The 16,397-nt window shown below is 43.4% G+C and overlaps 1 protein-coding gene across 3 annotated transcripts in view; it reads right to left on the bottom strand.

Annotated features, from left to right (window-relative positions):
• The window catches only part of JAKMIP2 (janus kinase and microtubule interacting protein 2), a 122,377-nt gene that overhangs the window by 42,418 nt on the left and 63,562 nt on the right, over positions 1 to 16,397 (bottom strand). For 2 of the 3 annotated variants that reach the window (XM_029052024.2, XM_001511452.5), the window contains exons 8-12: positions 16,127 to 16,183; positions 12,042 to 12,161; positions 8,606 to 8,734; positions 2,877 to 2,960; positions 1,490 to 1,552 (exon numbers count right to left, since the gene is read on the bottom strand). In XM_029052024.2, the coding sequence (XP_028907857.1) occupies positions 1,490 to 1,552; positions 2,877 to 2,960; positions 8,606 to 8,734; positions 12,042 to 12,161; positions 16,127 to 16,183 (453 nt within the window). The remainder of the gene's footprint in view (positions 1 to 1,489; positions 1,553 to 2,876; positions 2,961 to 8,605; positions 8,735 to 12,041; positions 12,162 to 16,126; positions 16,184 to 16,397) is intronic. The other variant, XM_029052028.2, reaches the window with a different exon arrangement.

The following is a 16,397-nucleotide window of genomic DNA, read 5'->3' as shown; positions in this document are numbered from 1 at the left end:
AATAAAGTACGATTGAATGTGTGAATGAAGAGTGACATTCAGGGGTAGGGTTACTTCCTTTGATCAAAGGCCTCTGGAAGATCAGGAAGCCAAAAACTGATCAGCACAGCAGAGAATCATCTACACCTGCACCCTGTGTAGAATGTTTGCGTGTTGTTATTTTCAGCCACACCCATATACATGGGTAGGATCTCATAATCCATAGCCTCTTCTTCAAGATAAAGGAGAGCTGTACATCTATGAGTAGCAAACTCATTGTAGATTGTATGGGAAAATTCAATATATGCCTAGGCAACAATGTTAAAATGTAGAGAAAAATCACTGGACTACATGGGATTGGTAAGGTAATGAACAGGTAGCTCAGCGAATGTGCTGAATATCAACGGGCAATCACCAACAAATATTTCACTTGCTAAGAAAAAAAAATCCTGTATCCGCTCAAAATCTCAGCAATGGCTGCTTATTGATTATATCATCACAAGACAAGCTGAACTACATTGATATTAATGCCACTATGATTACCAAGTTCTGGACTCGTCAGTGCCTGATATGTTACAAAACGTCATTCGTTATGAAACCGATGTATCAAAATGCGGCCCCCTAAGCTACACCAATGGCCGGTAGTCAAATTCTTAAATAATGGAGACGCAAGCAGGAAAATTTTTGACAACACTGAAGCAGGCTTATCAGATCAAGAATTCCCCATCTGCCTCACTCAATTTAACCAACAGTTGGTTTCCACTACAAGATTGGGCCTAAGAGTGTGGGATCTGCCAGCAGACACCACCAAGACTGGTGTGACGAAAGCAACTCCAAGATCAAAAAAAAAAACTACCGGAAACGAAGGAAGCAAGGTCCCGTCACCACTTTTACAGATCTGCACAAAGCTGACAGAAGCGATTCCTATCTGTCACTGTGGAACTCGAAAGATGTGAATGTGATGGGATGTAAAGGCTGCAGGCCTCTAAGAATTAACAAAGTAAAACCAAACCAAAGACCTCCACGCATCCCTATAGAGTACATATAGACTCAAACACCTCGTGCAGCATCACTGAAGAAAACAGGTGACTCTTAAGGGGGCAAAGATCATAAGCGTGATCTCTACAGTGCCTAGGGTAGAAGCTTGTACAATTGGGCCCTTAATACACACTTTTTCGTGTTAGTATTGGTGGTGGTGAATGTGAATAAGGTGATGGTAGTGGATAACGGGGTTGGTAATGCTGGTGGTGAGGTGGTAATTATATGATAAAGAGGGATATGGTGATAATGATGGGTGAGAATGGTGATGATGATGATTGAGGTGGTAATTATATGATAGGGAGGGATATGGTGATGATGATTTTCATGATGATTTCACTGTTTGCCTCCCCCATCCCCCATCCCTAGCAAACCTAGAACTTTCCTCCCTTCCTTCCCCATGACCCTTTTTGTTGGGTCCCTCTGAAGGGTAAATGGACCCCACATCCATTAGGATTTTATCCCCATGTACCTTTTCCAAAAGTTCCTGGTTTCTTTTAATGAACAGTTGTTTATCTTCCACCCAATGTGAATCCTGTTTGGCCAAAGAATAGTGTGCAGTCAGTGATTTGAAGAGTAACAAGACAGATTATCTGGATTTCTGAGAAATAGCACAGGAAATGTTCTTGTTCTGCCAGTAAAATATACCCCCATTGAGCCACCAAATGAAGGACCTGGGGCCCAAATAGCCATGAGAGTTTCAACTGCTCTTCATTCATTACTGTTTCCATTTGCCAGTCTGAGTAATTCAAGAATAGCTTTTGGGGACTCTGACAAGTTCCCATAAGGCACCGAATGGAAAGAATTTTCCCATTGGTACAAATGCCCACAGAGAGGCAAATTGTATTACTGTGAAACTATAAAAATGACCATTTATACCCCAGCTTCTCAGAATACCTCAATTACACCATTCTCCCTTCTGCCCAGCCAATGTCATCTGCTCAGTGGGATGGCTAATGGAAACTGAAAGCGGAGCACTCTGGCATTTATGCAGCTTGAGAAAAATATAAATATGGACTGATTCTGCACGGGACAAGTGTATTTTTGAGAGGATTTTTGCACTCAAAATATTCATTCATGGGCCCTATCTGCATGAGGAAAACCTACCTATCCGTCCCTGATGAGCATTTCTGGGGAATGCACTAGTCCTACCTCGGAACCCACTCCGGAAATCCTGTTGTCACCCGGCCCACCTGGCTGGCAGACCCCCACCTGCCCTGTTGGTGACTCCTGCCAAGCAAAGACTTGTCACTACTGATCCGAGCACCCCTGCTATCCTGCTTGCCATTTAGAACCATAGGTGACTCGGGTTCGATTAGAATCATGGCTCCCCCTCTCAGGTTCTCCTGAGGCCACTTGGAGGTGTCATCCAGAGTCCAGTCGAGATAATCAAGCGGGATTTGGAAGTGGCACCCATCAACTGCCAGGGTCTTTCCTGAAACTTCTCTCTTCCCCTCCCTAGACCAAGCAAGATAGCCCTAATGCTGGTTGGCTCAGCCCTCCCCAGAGCAGGAAGCCAACTGACAGCAGGGAAAAGGGCCTGATTCAGCTGTCAATTGGGCAGGCTTTTGGCTAATCTGGACCAACCAACTACTGTTGTTTCAAATCCCGCCTTGGCTCATAAAGACAACTGCTTCCATTTACACCAGTAAGAAACCCTTAGAAGTGGGAATTCCTGTTCCATTTACACCAGTAAGAAACCCTTGGGAGTGGGAATTCCTTTTCAACTAAGAAAATATTTTGCCCTTGCAGGCTGAACCACTGTCTGATCAGCAGTATCCCCACTGGTAGGCATGCATTAGCAGAAAGAAAGCAAGAGAAGTCGGAAGGAGAAGAGAGTCAATCTACTAGATCCCTACCTGCCCTCTTTGTGCCAAAGTTGTTTCCAGGTCTTCAATTTTGGCTTTGTACCTCAGCACCTCTGCCTGGAGCTGTTCCTGGGCCTGTTAAAATCAGAATGCCAACACTCAACAAGCAAAACCGATCCCCAAGATGTCTTTAAGTTCTAAACTCAACAAGCGGACCCTGAAAAACAAAATCCAAAGGCCACATCTCTCCATCAAAAGAGAATGACTTAATAATAACAACAGTGATGGTATATGTTAAGCCCTTACTGTGTGCAGTCACTGTTCTAAGTGCTGACTTCTCTGGCCTTGTTGAGTCTGGTTACCTGTGGTTACCTGTGTGTCTGGCCACCTGTGTGTCTGGCCTGCAAATAGGCATCGGCAAAGTCCATCACATTTAATTCTCTTTTGTGCCTCGTGACCGTTCAGTGACCCCTAGACTCTCTGAGTGTTAACCGTCGAATCCCAGGGATACCATCTGCTGAGTCTTCCCTACAAAATTATCTGACTCACTGAAGGCTCCAAATTACTCTTTGAATTCATTTATCCAGTAACAGTTTTGTCATTACAAGTTTTTCAATACCCATTTGGACTATAACCCGATGGAAGAGTTTGGGAACATTCTTCTCACAATGTGGGTTTGTCCTGGTTTAGCGCGATCCATGTGTTCACATGAGTAAATCTGATGTAGGATGAAGTGTTGGTATACGGTGCTTTAGAGTACTTTGTAAAGTTCACAATTTTCCAGTTTTTAATACAGTAAAGAATAAACAAAGATCTACATCATTCAGCTAGTGGTGAAAGTAACAATAAATTTAGGAATTTGTACTGATCAATGCCAGTCACTGTGGGACCTTTGCACCATCTAACCCTAAGCCCACAAATTTCCACTGATTCAACAGTGACTACAGTTTCTTAAAACATATCTTTGAGAACATGACTATTGAGGTAAAGGACAATTCCCTATCTTTTAAAGTCTTAAAATTTGACTTGACTGTTCAGATCAATGAGGCCAAAATGTACTTTGGAAACTTCCTAAGGTCAGATAATTTTCTATGTAGTCCTCGCCACAGTGCTTATGAAAAATAGCTTAATAGTATGGTGTATTCAATGACAAGCTCATCCACTGAGGTCAGCATAAGTTAACTGACAAATATATATGGGAAATCCTTATGTTTCCTTCACCTATCGCTATTTGTCATAATTTTAAATTTTAAAATGATGAAGTAGATCATCTTTCCTCAGTCATGGATAGTCATTGTTTGGCAGTGAATTGGGAGGAGAGAGATCCATAATAACAATAATAATAATAATGGTATTTGTTAAGCACTTACTATGTGCCAAGCACTTTTCTAAGTGCTGGGGTAGATGCAGGGTAATCAGGTTGTCTCACGTGGGGCTCACACATTTAATCCCCATTTTACAGATGAAGTAACTGATCCAGACCAGCAGTCTTAGAGCATGGATCAGAGACATTTCCCACCCAAAACTTTAAGGCCTCAAATTTACTGACTTCTGGATCTGAACTGGGTGTGGAGGGTGCAGAGAATGTGGAAGGGAACAGGGCAGGTATTCTTCAGGAATTTTAGAGCTCTGAACTGAGGAGGAGGTTGGAGAAAGGTAGCTCTTTAAAACCTAACTCTCTCCCTACCTAGAATGGAGGTATTTTGGTTTTTAATGGTACTTGTTAAAAACTTATTATGTGCCAAGCACTATATTAAGCACTGGGGTACATACAAGATAATCTAGTTTAGACCCAATCCATGTTACACAATCAACAATGTTAATCCCCATTTTTCTGATGAGGTAACTGAGACCCAGAGAAGTGAAGTGACTTGCCCAGGGTTACACAGCAAACAAGTGGCAGAGTCAGGATTAGAACCCAGGTCCTTCTGACTCCCAGGCGCGTGCTCTATACATTAGGCCTTGCTGCTTCTCTCATGAGATGCATAGTTCTCTGTTCCCTCATGGCAATGGTGAACATTCATTGAGCATTCTTACAATGAGCTTTTCAGCTTTCCCAATGATGGGGGCAAGTTGCTACCCCAAAAAACATTTCCTCCAATCCTTACCTATCTGTTTTCCCATCTTTCAGTCCATCTATCTATGGCCAGCTGCCTTTTAAGTTTGTGGCTTCTAAAGCAAATGCGTGACTAATAATTACTTTCACATGACATGCAAGGAAAGATTGGTTCTTGCTGTACTGTTGCATTTATTCCTCATGGTGCCTGGTGTTATTTGCCTTTCCTTCCCTTTGTGTTGCAATAATCCTGAAGCCTCTGTCCTAAAACCATCATCCATTTCTAACAGCTGTACCCTAGACTGATTCTTTTTCTGTGACCGTCTCTCAGCTATCCAGAACTGTGCCACAGCCCTTGAAGTTTTGCTTTACTGTGGATTGGAAGTGATTTTTTTGGTCTGTCCTTTTTGTTTTCCCATCTTAGCTCACCGTAGAGCAACTGTTAGGATATTCTCCTGCCATCCAGTCTCCTCACAGGTCTGCACAATGAAGATGTGATGTGATGTACATTTTGCTGATGGATTGATTGTGCTCTAGAACCTCATTGTTTCCAGAACTCTCTGGTCATTTGACGTTCAGTATGGCACTGATTCTATTAGATTCTAGAAATTGTGTCTGCTTGGCTCCCCCAGTAGACTTTAAGCTCTTTGAGGGCAGGGAACCCATCCTTTACTTGTAGCGAATGTCCCAAAGCTACTAATACAGTGCTCTGCACACGACTGACTTTCAATAAACACTGATGATAGCACTGATGAGTGCTGATGACTCCACCCTCGCTATATAAATCAAGAAATCTTAAAGCGATGCCAACGTTATTTCAACCATTTCCTCGGTGCCGCTTCAACAACAAGGACAAGGAAGTATAAAGATTAGTTAACCCGTCACTGTGTGAAGACATGGCTTTTGCTCCAATATAGTGAAGTGACTACTGCAGTCAGAGCCATGAAGAAAGGCAGAGCTTTTGATCGACACATGTATCCATTGAGATCTACGGAGGTGCTGCTCACCTCAACTGCCTGTGTGGACTCTCCTTCACCGAATGGAAATAGCAAAGCATTGGTTATAGGAGAAGTGTAGCGAGCAACGTCAAGACCTCTACAGTGTTTAAGTATACACCTCACAAAAACATTTGTCACCATTGGGGACCTAGGCTTTGATAACTGCTATAAAAGTTGGGTGGCCCTGAAAAATGTATTTAGAGCCGAAGATTGCTCCATGATGATATGGCTTACTGTCTAATTTAGAGGGCCTTGTTTGATTCTTTGAAGTAAAGTAGGGTTGGTGATAAATTCAGTCTTGTCCAACATAATCCTTGCAGTCGTGCTTTGGAATACACCTTCAATTCAGCCACCTAAGAGCATCATCAAAAGTCCCTGAGACACTCATTCAGAAGCTCATACATGCAGATCACTGGACTTCAGAAGCCCAAGCAGGAAGACATACATATGATTAGGTACCACTTCTCAAAATCAATAGTATTTATTGAACATCTACTGTGTGCAGATCACTTTACATTTGTGTTTGGGAGACTACAGTTAAGTAAAAGATGTGGTCCCTGCCCTCAAGGAGCTTATAATCTAAAGAGAGAGCGACAAGGACTGACAATGACCCTGAGAAGACTGATGTTATTTATTAGTATGCATCTGGAAAACCCTATATCCACTCAAGGATCTTCACTGAAGACATAGAATTTAATACTGATACTGAATTCTGCTAATCTGGCGGCATGGTGTTCGATTCATGGATAGGCAAAGATATCAAACCAAATTTGAAAGACTGACATATTCTTTCAGAGATTTCCTGACAGTGTGGCATCAACATAGCATCAAGATTCAGACACAACAGGTCTGTAGAACAAATGCTGTATCCATCTCACCACAGGTGCAAAATTCATCTTTTAGAGCTGTTCCAGCTATGTAATCCGAAAACCATACTTCATATCAAATTCATTCATTCATTCGTATTTACTGAGTGCTTACTGTGTGCAGAGCACTATATTAAGTGGCAGAAGAGGATCACAAACAGTAAGATCTTGAATAAGTATGTACAGTAGCTTCAAAGCATTACTTGCCTCATCATTCCTTAACTGGGTGGGACATGGAAGAGAATGCACGACTGTACGATACCCAAATAGTCGCTCCATGATGAGTTTGAATGGGAAAACCATAGATAGGGAAAATCAAAGAAATATGTTAAGGATGCAATGAAGCAAATCTCCAAATGCGGCTTAGCTATGAATATGTGGGAGGCAGTAGCAGAAGACAGATCAACTTAGTGCACAGAAATTGGAAATGGGGTAATTTTCTTAAAACAGAAGTTTGGGGTAGATCCCGGCATCAACATGAGGAAGGGAAGGTTGTCCTTGATACTGTAGATTAAAGAAAAGCAATGGTGCAGCAACGGGCTATCTTAAAATGCACACTCTGTTTAAGGGATTTCCAGGTCTGCATTAATTTTATCAGTCACACTTACAGTCACACTAGTAGTATTCTCATCTTTGAACCTGAGGGAAAGAGAGGTGTGCGTGGGGGATGACGGGGGGGAGGAGCCTTTCAGGTTCAAAGCAATTCGGTCCAGTGACAATTCATTGGGCAAGCATTTGGAGGAGCCAAGTGGGTGAACCATTGTTGATTTTTCCAGAAATGAATAGTGTGATTCATTCTCTTGTAAATTCACCTCATTTAACTAACAAGGATTCTCCACATCAAGTGAAACCCTGGGGTCTGCTGTAATGTGGGATAATGTTCTGAAACATTGAAACGTCATAATATGGTTCACTTGAAGCTAGGGGCAAGTTGAGGACGGTCAGGGGCTCCCAGGAGCTGTCCTTTTTGGGCCATAAATCATCCAAGAGACAGGAGGTGAACATGACTTGGGTAGTTTCATGTTCTAATGCTGTGAAGAGGCTAAACAGACTAGTTACGTGTAGCTCTTTTTCTTGCTGGGCAGCTCATGTACATCTGCTTCATTATTTATTCTTTTAATGCAGCAGCAGGGGGCTACAGTATGCGGCTGCTCCAGCTTTTCCAGCTGTCCTCCCACCTACTTGGGATGGGACTGGGGAGAGATGGTGGTACATAGACAGTACATCCCTGGGAATCCCCCAACCCTGCTCGCCTTTATACTTCAAGGAAATTGTATTTTTATTTATTTATTTATTTTTTTGATATGTGGTTTCAGCCATGTTAGGTTTTTGGTTTGCAGGACTTTGGTTCACGAGACTTGGCCATCTTGCCCTAGTGCATCTGTGGCTCTACTGTGTTATAATTCTTCTCCTTCCAAGGTTCCCACCTTGGATTCGCAATACTTCTCTAGCTCTTCCAACTGGGCAAAGGATCAAGTCAACAGAACACATATTTACATAAAGTACAGAAGACCCTTATATGCTCAGAGGGACTGCAATAAAACAAAATTACCAAAATCTCAACCACTGGCTCCGTCTTAAAAATAAATTCTAAAAATTAGGCTGAACATATTTTGGGGTGTATAAAATGGTTTCTGTCAGCAGGAATATTGTGAGAAATGAATTTTGAAAATCAATATCATATCAGTTCTGGAAGTGAAGCTATCTCCCAGAATGAAAACCGTAGTTATTCATTTTTATACACATTATGACAGGCAGATCTGAAGGACAGGAGCACAGTCTAAGACAGGGAGAAGACATCCCCCTTTCCTGGAAATCCAGGAAGCTCCTAGACAGCTTATTTTTCAAAGAAACACTGACCTTAGCTTCTCTTTCTGCATCTATGATGCCTCCCGTTTGCTCCTGCAGCAATGCGTACGCTCTCTGGAGAGCTTGGTATTCTTTCGTTAACTGTCGAAATCTCAGCTCTGATTCTTCAGCTGCTAAACCCTGTAAATGAACAGGGGAAAAAAAAGATTTGTCAATCTCAGATTTACTGCTGTATAGCATGCTGAGTTCCGCCATCTGGCAATTGTGAATTGCAGTGGTTGTCTGCCTAGCTAACTCAAAGAGTATCTGACATATGTAGGTCTTTGTGCTTAATCAAATGGTTCAGCAGAACCTCAAAAATCTGGAATGCTGGGATTTAGACCACGTCAGATTCATTCCTTGTTCTGGATTTCTTAGTAAGTATTTTTAGGCCCTAAATTCATTAGACTTCACTCATGTTTTTATTCATTAGAACTTTCCCTTGCCTCTGGGGCTTGCAAGCCAGGAGGAGGGCAGAGGAGAAGCTTAGGGAGGGAGAGATTCAGGCTTACAGTGGGAAAGCAAATCTAGACACTCAGGAACTCTGGATTGTTCTCCAGCACACACAACTTCTTTTTTTCCAGATTTTTGAGGGTGCTTTAGAATTACCCACATTGTATGGAACAAAAGAAACAGTCACAGTTCTGTAAATATGATGATGATGGTATTTATTAAGCGCTTACTATGTTCGAAGCACTATGACCCAGGTGGTGATGTCCTAGGTAATAATACTGTATTTCTTAAGCACTTACTTTGAGCCAGACACTGTCCTAAGAACTGGGCGGGGGGGGGGACACAAGCAAATCGTGTTGGACACAGTTCCTGTCCCACATAGGGCTCACAGTCTTAATCCCCATTTTACAGACGAGGTAACTGAGGCACAGAAAAGGGAAGTGATTTACCCCAGGTCACACAGCAGACAAGCGGAGGATCTGGGATTAGAACCCAGGTCCTTCTGACCCCCAGACCCATGCTTTAAGTCATGCTGCCTAGAATCCTAACATCTTGGAGTTGGAAAAAAAACCTAAAGAAACCATGTGGTCCAGTCCCCTGACTTCAGGAAGATGACTGCCTACACAGCATCCTGGCTTGAAAGGTGTTTGTTCTCTCCTTAAAGATTTCTAGGAATGGAACTTCACATGGCCATCATTAATGGTACTTATTGAGTGCTGTGTTCAGAACACCTGTACTAAACGTTTAGAGCACTTTACTGGTAGTCTGTTTCCATGTTTTATCATAAAGGGTCCTCACAGTTTACTCTTATGTCTAAGCCAACTCTCCTCGTGCTGAAAATTAAACCTTTCCCCTCTTGTTTCGTCTTCCTTGAATTTATTTTTACATCTTTTTGGATCAGATCTAGCAAACGAAGGGAAAAAAGATGCCTATGTCTTTAGCCTATTAACCTCTTTGATGAATCCATATCTGTGGGAGTGTTTCCAGTAAGATGTTGACTAGGTTTGATCTGATTATCTTGTGTCTACCCCAACACTAATCACAGTGCTTGACACATTGTAAGCACTCAACAAATACCACAGTTATTAGCAAGCACCCAATCTCAGATTCTTCAGATCCCTCTATGTTCCTCCTTTACTTCTTATTTACTATGCTCAGAAATCATGTTTTAGCTGCTCACTCTTCAAATGGCACACTTGGCAGCAGCATTTTCATGTAATTGGCCTTCCAGAAGGAAGCCAATAATTTGAACACTGGGATTCAAATTACAACTTTATTTTATTGTCCTTTCCCAAGCACTTAGTAAAATGCTCTGCCTCAGTAAACACTCAGTAACTATGATTGATTGATACAACTGAGGCTAGTTCAAATAGTTGAAAAAAGAATTCAGAGAACCCAACAAAATTAAGCATGATCTGCCTGAGATCGTCCAACCCAACTATTCTCCGGTGAGAAGTGGTTTAGCCCAGTGGACTGGGCACAGGCCGGGGAGTCAGAGGAACTGGGTTTTAATCCCAGCTTTGCCCCTTCTCTGCTGTGTGGCCTCGGGCAGTTTCCTTAACCTGTGCCTCAGTTTCCCATCTGTAAAATGGGGATTAAATGCCTGTTCTCCTTCCAATTTAGACTGTAAGCCCCATGTGGGACAAGGAATGTGTCCAACCTGGTAATCTTGTATCTCCCCCAGTGCTTAATACAGTGCTTGGCACATAGTAAATGCTTAACAAATATCATTATTACCCAAACTTCTAATGATCTCTGAGCCTCCATCACAGAAATTTCCTATAATGGACAGGGTCTAGTATTCTGTAGACTGTTAGATCACTGTGGGCAGGGAATGTGTTTATTTATTGTTATATTATATTCTCCCAAGCACTTAGTTCAGTGCTCTGTACATAGTAAGTGCTCAATAAATACCACTGATTGATTCCTTTGTAGCCTCGGCTGGGCCGTGCTCTGTAACAACAGCAGCAGCTCTGGAAGAGAATGGAGCCTGGAGGAAAGGCTGGAGATGTTCAAGGAGGTCTTGCTGAAAAGGAACCAAGAGATAACTCCCCTTCTCTCTCCAGGCAGGCTTTCTCTTGCCTGAAGAATAAGCTTCTAATGGGTTTACTATAGCAGAAACCTTGAGTCCATTGTAATCTATGGAGAACTGAACGTCCCTCTGACCTCCATCCCACCCCCATACCCAATATACTGGCATCAGACTCACCACCAATCCCGACAGGGATTCACTGGAATGGGCAACATGGAAAAGCAGCATGGCTTAGTGGAAAGAGGGTAGGCTTAGGAATCGGAGAACTTGGGTTCTAATCCAGACTCTGGCACTTTGCTGTGTGACTTTGGGCAAGTCACTTCACATCTCTGTGCCTTAATTACCTCAACTGTAAATGGGAATGGAATGTGAGCCCCGCATAGGATGTGGACTGTGTCCAACCTGATTATCTTTAAGCTACCCCGGCACGATACATAGGGAGCGCTTAACCAACGTCATTAAAAAGAAAAGCACAGAAGGCTTATCTGTAGCTCTCCAATGTATCTCTCTGCAGAGAGAGGCAGGAGTGACAGAGTTTACTGAAAAAGAACTCTAAACCCAAACCCTCACTTCATCTCCTACCAAGGTATAGGAGGTATATCACATACATAACCTTTGTACTCTGTGACCCCCGTGTATAGAGAAGCAGTCTGGCTTAGTAGAAAGAGCCCAGAGTTAGGAATCAGAGGACATGGGTTCTAATCCCAGCTCCACCACTTGTCTGCTGTGTGACCTTGGGCAAGTCACTTAACTTCTCTGAGCCTCAGTTACCTCACCTGTAAAATGGGGATTAAAAGTGTGAGCCCCATGTGCTTAGAACAGTGTTTGGCACATAGTAAGCGCTTAACAAATACCATAATTATTATTACTATAACCAGTATTCCCTTCCAGATGAGGGAGCTAAGGACTCCCTAGACTATCAGTCAACTCTCTGTTTCATTTTTAATCCATAAACAAGCTTACTTCCTCCAAGTCATCATCCGGAGTGGCTGGTGTCCGGTCTGTTCGGAATGAAGCCATGGACGATGTTTCCGAATCCATGGAGTCATCATCATAGCCAATGAATGGGTCCAAAACAGGCCTCTGAGGAAGGAAAAACATGTGGCTGAGGACAACATATTGGGACAGGGGAAGGAGAAATAATCAAGCCATCAATGCTTAGTACAGTGCTCTGCACACGGTAAACACTCAATATGCAACAGAGTTGGTAGACACGTTCCCTGCCTACGAAGAGCTTGTAGTCTGGAGAAGCACCACGGTTTAGTGGATAGAGCACGGGCGTGGGAGTCAAAGGACCTGGGTTCTAATCCTGGCTCCTCCGCTTGTCTGCTGTATGACCTTGGGCAAGTCACTTACCTTCTCTATGCCTCATGTACCTCATTTGTAAAATGGAGATTAAGACTCTAAGCCCCACACGGGGCAACCTGATTACCTTGTCTCTACCCCAGCACTTAGAACAATGCTTGGCACTTAGTAAGTGCTTAACAAACGCCTTCATCGTTATTATTCTCTGTCCCTCAGTTACCTCATCTGGAAAATGGGGATTAAGACTGTGAGCCCTATGTGTCCAACCCAATTACTTTCTATCTACCCCAGCACTTAGTTCAATGTCCGGCACTTAGTAAGCGCTTAACAAATACCACTATTCTTATTTTTATTATTATTTCCAGAGGGGGAGACAGATACTAAAATCAATTATGGATCTGTACATAAATACTGTGGGGGCTGAGGGCGGGGTAAATCTCAAGTGCTTAAAGGATAATGGATAATGACAAAGGATAAATGATAAGGGATAAAGGACAATGACATTAGGCATGACATTGTAAAAGAAAGTAGCATCAGTGTCTGAAGGATTCTGATTCTAGAGTGTTTAGGACACCAATAGATGGGGAGGTGATAATAATGCATGAAATGGCTGAACATTTGAAGGAAAGACAGTCAGTTCTGTCACTACAGGTATTTTGATTATATATTTTGGATAGAACACTGTGGAAGAAATAGAAAATGTGCTTCTGAAAATATCCTTTTCCTGGAGATGCTAAGCAGGACCAAACTGTTTAGTCACACCTGTGGTGATGGACACAGTGCTAGCATCCCATAACAGAAAATTCTTCTGGGCCACAACCCCCATGTTATAGGAAAACAAACTACTCTTTCATTATGTAAATACATGGAGGGATGTGTCCTCTTCCCCACCCAAGATGAGAATAGATTTAACATTTAAGAAATCAGCACTTGAGGCTGAGATTCTACTTGCTAACTGGGGTTTAAAGAATTCACCTCTGGGACTCCAAGTGGAGTGGCTACTGGCAGGCCCCCAAGATACTGGACACCAAGACTCACCTTTATCTTAGGTGCACAGAGTGATGTAACGATATCGTATGCACCATTTTGCAGAAGTACACGGAGCTCATCCAAATCTACAGTGTTTCTCCCCTGATTCTCTCACTTGGTTCAGAGCCTTTGAATTCCCCTTCCAGGTCCCCCCGAGCTGCTCCAAGCTGCAGAACTAGGCAGCAGAAGCAAGAGCAGAGGGAAGCCAGGCCCCAGGTACCCTGAAGAGGACATAAAGGGGTCCAGTGCTGAATCTATACTGGGCCCCTGGTACGTTCAAGAGGACACGAAGGGGTCCAGTGCTCAATCTCTACGGGTCAGTTGACAGAACAGTAGAAAGCTAGATTGTCTGGTATAAAAGCAGACGACTGGACCCCCGAACCCAAGACATCACTTCCCTGTTTGGATTTTTCCAGCTCTCTCTGGGCTCCATGTTCCCAGAGACTGGATTGGGACACTGTGGAAAAGGTCCTTGTGGTTGCAATTCTTGCCACTAGAAATGCCAGGGGGTCAGTTCGTGTGTTTGGCCAGGTTGTAAACAAGTACCTGTAGATTTTCTTAAAAGCCATTTAAGTACATATCTCCCCACTCCTCAAGCATCTCCAGTGGTTGCCGATTGGTCTATAAGCTCGTTGTGGGCAGCGAACATGTCTACCAACTCTGTTATATTGTACTCCCCCAAGCGCTTAGGACAGTGCTCTGCACACAGTAAGGGCCCAATAAATATAAATAATTGATTATGCTTAGACTATAACATTGATTATGATATTTTGCTGATCGTCATTGCTCAGCAAATGTTAAGCAGCATAGATGTTTAGAAAATTTAGAAAACTTTGAGTTATCTCACTGCGATTCAAATATCCTCAAGCCTTGAGTTAACTGATTAAGGTGCTTTCACATGCTACCCCACCTGGCTCTGATGCTGCTTGTAACCCACTACCTTCCCTCCCCCTGACATTCTCCCATACCCCAGTCAATCAATCAATTATTCAGTGGTATTTATTAATGCTTACTGTGTGCAAAGCACTGAACTAACTGCTTGGGAGAGTGCGCAATACAACAGAGTAGGTGGACACATTTCCTGCCCACAGATTAGCTTACAGTCTAATGGGGGAGACATACATACATACGTTCTGCGGGGCTGAGGGCGGGGTGAATAAAGAGTACAAATCTAAGTGCCGGGGGAGACCCAGAAGGGAGAGGGAGTAGGGGAAATGAGGGCTTAGTGGGGGAGGGTCTCTTAGAGGAGATATGATTTTAATAAGACTTTGAAGGTGGAGGGAGTGGTGGTCTTTCAGATATGAAGGGGGTGGAAATTCCAGATTTGCCCCCCTCTCCTAATTGAGCTACGGGGTTAAAGAGTTGCTGGATAAATGCTGTGAGTGTTCCTGTGGAAGTTGGTCCTTTCAGGAAAGTTGTGAGTACACTCTAGATCATCGATAAGGCCCTGTCACTGATGAGAGCATTCCCTCATGGAGACCAGCCCTAGGGATTCCACTCTCCCTGCTGCTCAGCTGCCCAGACACCATTCACCCCTGCCTACCCTCTTCTGTCAGTTCCAGGGAGACAAATGTACCCCACAGACCTCACAGGGCAGAAGTGCTTGAGGGAAGCTGGATGACTGCTCTGCACCTGCCAAGAATGGAGAGACCCTGTCCTCTAGTAACCCCAGAGTGTTGAGTAGGAGTCAGACTATACAAAGAGCTGGGAGACTGGCGCCTAAGAACAGTGGGGAAGTCTTTTTTTTTAAAAAAAAAATTTGTATTTGGTAAGTGCTTAATATGTTCCAGGCATTGTAATAAGCGCTGGGGTAGATACAAGACAATCAGGCTGGACACAGTTCATAATAATGTTGGTATTTGTTAAGCGCTTACTATGTGCAGAGCACTGTTCTAAGCGCTAGGGTAGACACAGGGGAATCAAGTTGTCCCACGTGGGGCTCACAGTCTTAATCCCCATTTTACAGATGAGGTAACTGAGGCACAGAGAAGTGAAGTGACTTGCCCACAGTCACACAGCTGACAAGTGGCAGAGCAGGGGTTCGAACCCATGACCTCTGACTCCGAAGCCCGTGCTCTTTCCACTGAGCCACATGGGGCTCACAGTCTTAATCCCCATTTCACAGACGAGGTTCCTGAGGCGCAGGTAAACTAACTTGTCCAAAGGTCACTCGGCAGACAAGAGGCACAGCTGGGATTAGACCCCAGGTCCTCTGACTCTCAGGTCCACGCTCTATCCACTAGACAACACTGCTTCTCTTGGGACTGAATCTTCCCCTTTGGAGGGTGGGGTGGGAGGGGAGGCATCTTTTTGAGCTCCTGCATGGGAGCTCAGGGGAGGAGGCATTAATCCGCACTCTGGGCTTGCTGTGGTCCCCGCACCCTAATCTAAGTAAAACCTCTCTCTCTCCCTAGGAAAGAGGCAAGACCCCGGAGATACTGATTTGAGGGGAAGCCCCTCCATTCAGCCATCTGTAGTCCCCTAACCTACCTTCACAGCCTTAGAAATTCCTCTGTTAAAGAAAATAAAAGATAGTGAAAGCACCATAAAGTTATTTTTGCCCTTTAGAAAAATATGAATAGGAAATCCTTTCCTCTTTTTTTACCGCAACCCAGAGTCATCTGGGCTCCCCTAATCTTTGCACGATTATTTTCTGGCAAGCTTAGCATATAACAACAGATGCCTTATGAATGTTAACCTAAGTTTCCTGTTACCTTAATTGGCTTGGAACTTCTTTTATGCTTCCTGCGACGAATAAGCTTTTCTCTGTCCTGGAAAACAAGACGCAAGAGGTGTTTATAGAAATATTGTAGGGCGCATGCTAAAAATATTATTCATCTGCGACGTTTTGCCTTTGTTTAAAACTTTCGTGTTTTCAGGTACATTTCTTGCAATGCAATTGTATTTGGACTATACATCAGTCAAATGGGTCTCAAAGAATTTGGCATGGAAGGTGTTCAGTAGCCAAACTGACTTCGGACAGGT

Source organism: Ornithorhynchus anatinus, chromosome X1 (genome assembly GCF_004115215.2).
Source record: "Ornithorhynchus anatinus isolate Pmale09 chromosome X1, mOrnAna1.pri.v4, whole genome shotgun sequence".
Taxonomy (NCBI): Eukaryota; Metazoa; Chordata; class Mammalia; order Monotremata; family Ornithorhynchidae; genus Ornithorhynchus; species Ornithorhynchus anatinus.
This window is presented reverse-complemented; position numbering and strand designations above follow the sequence as displayed.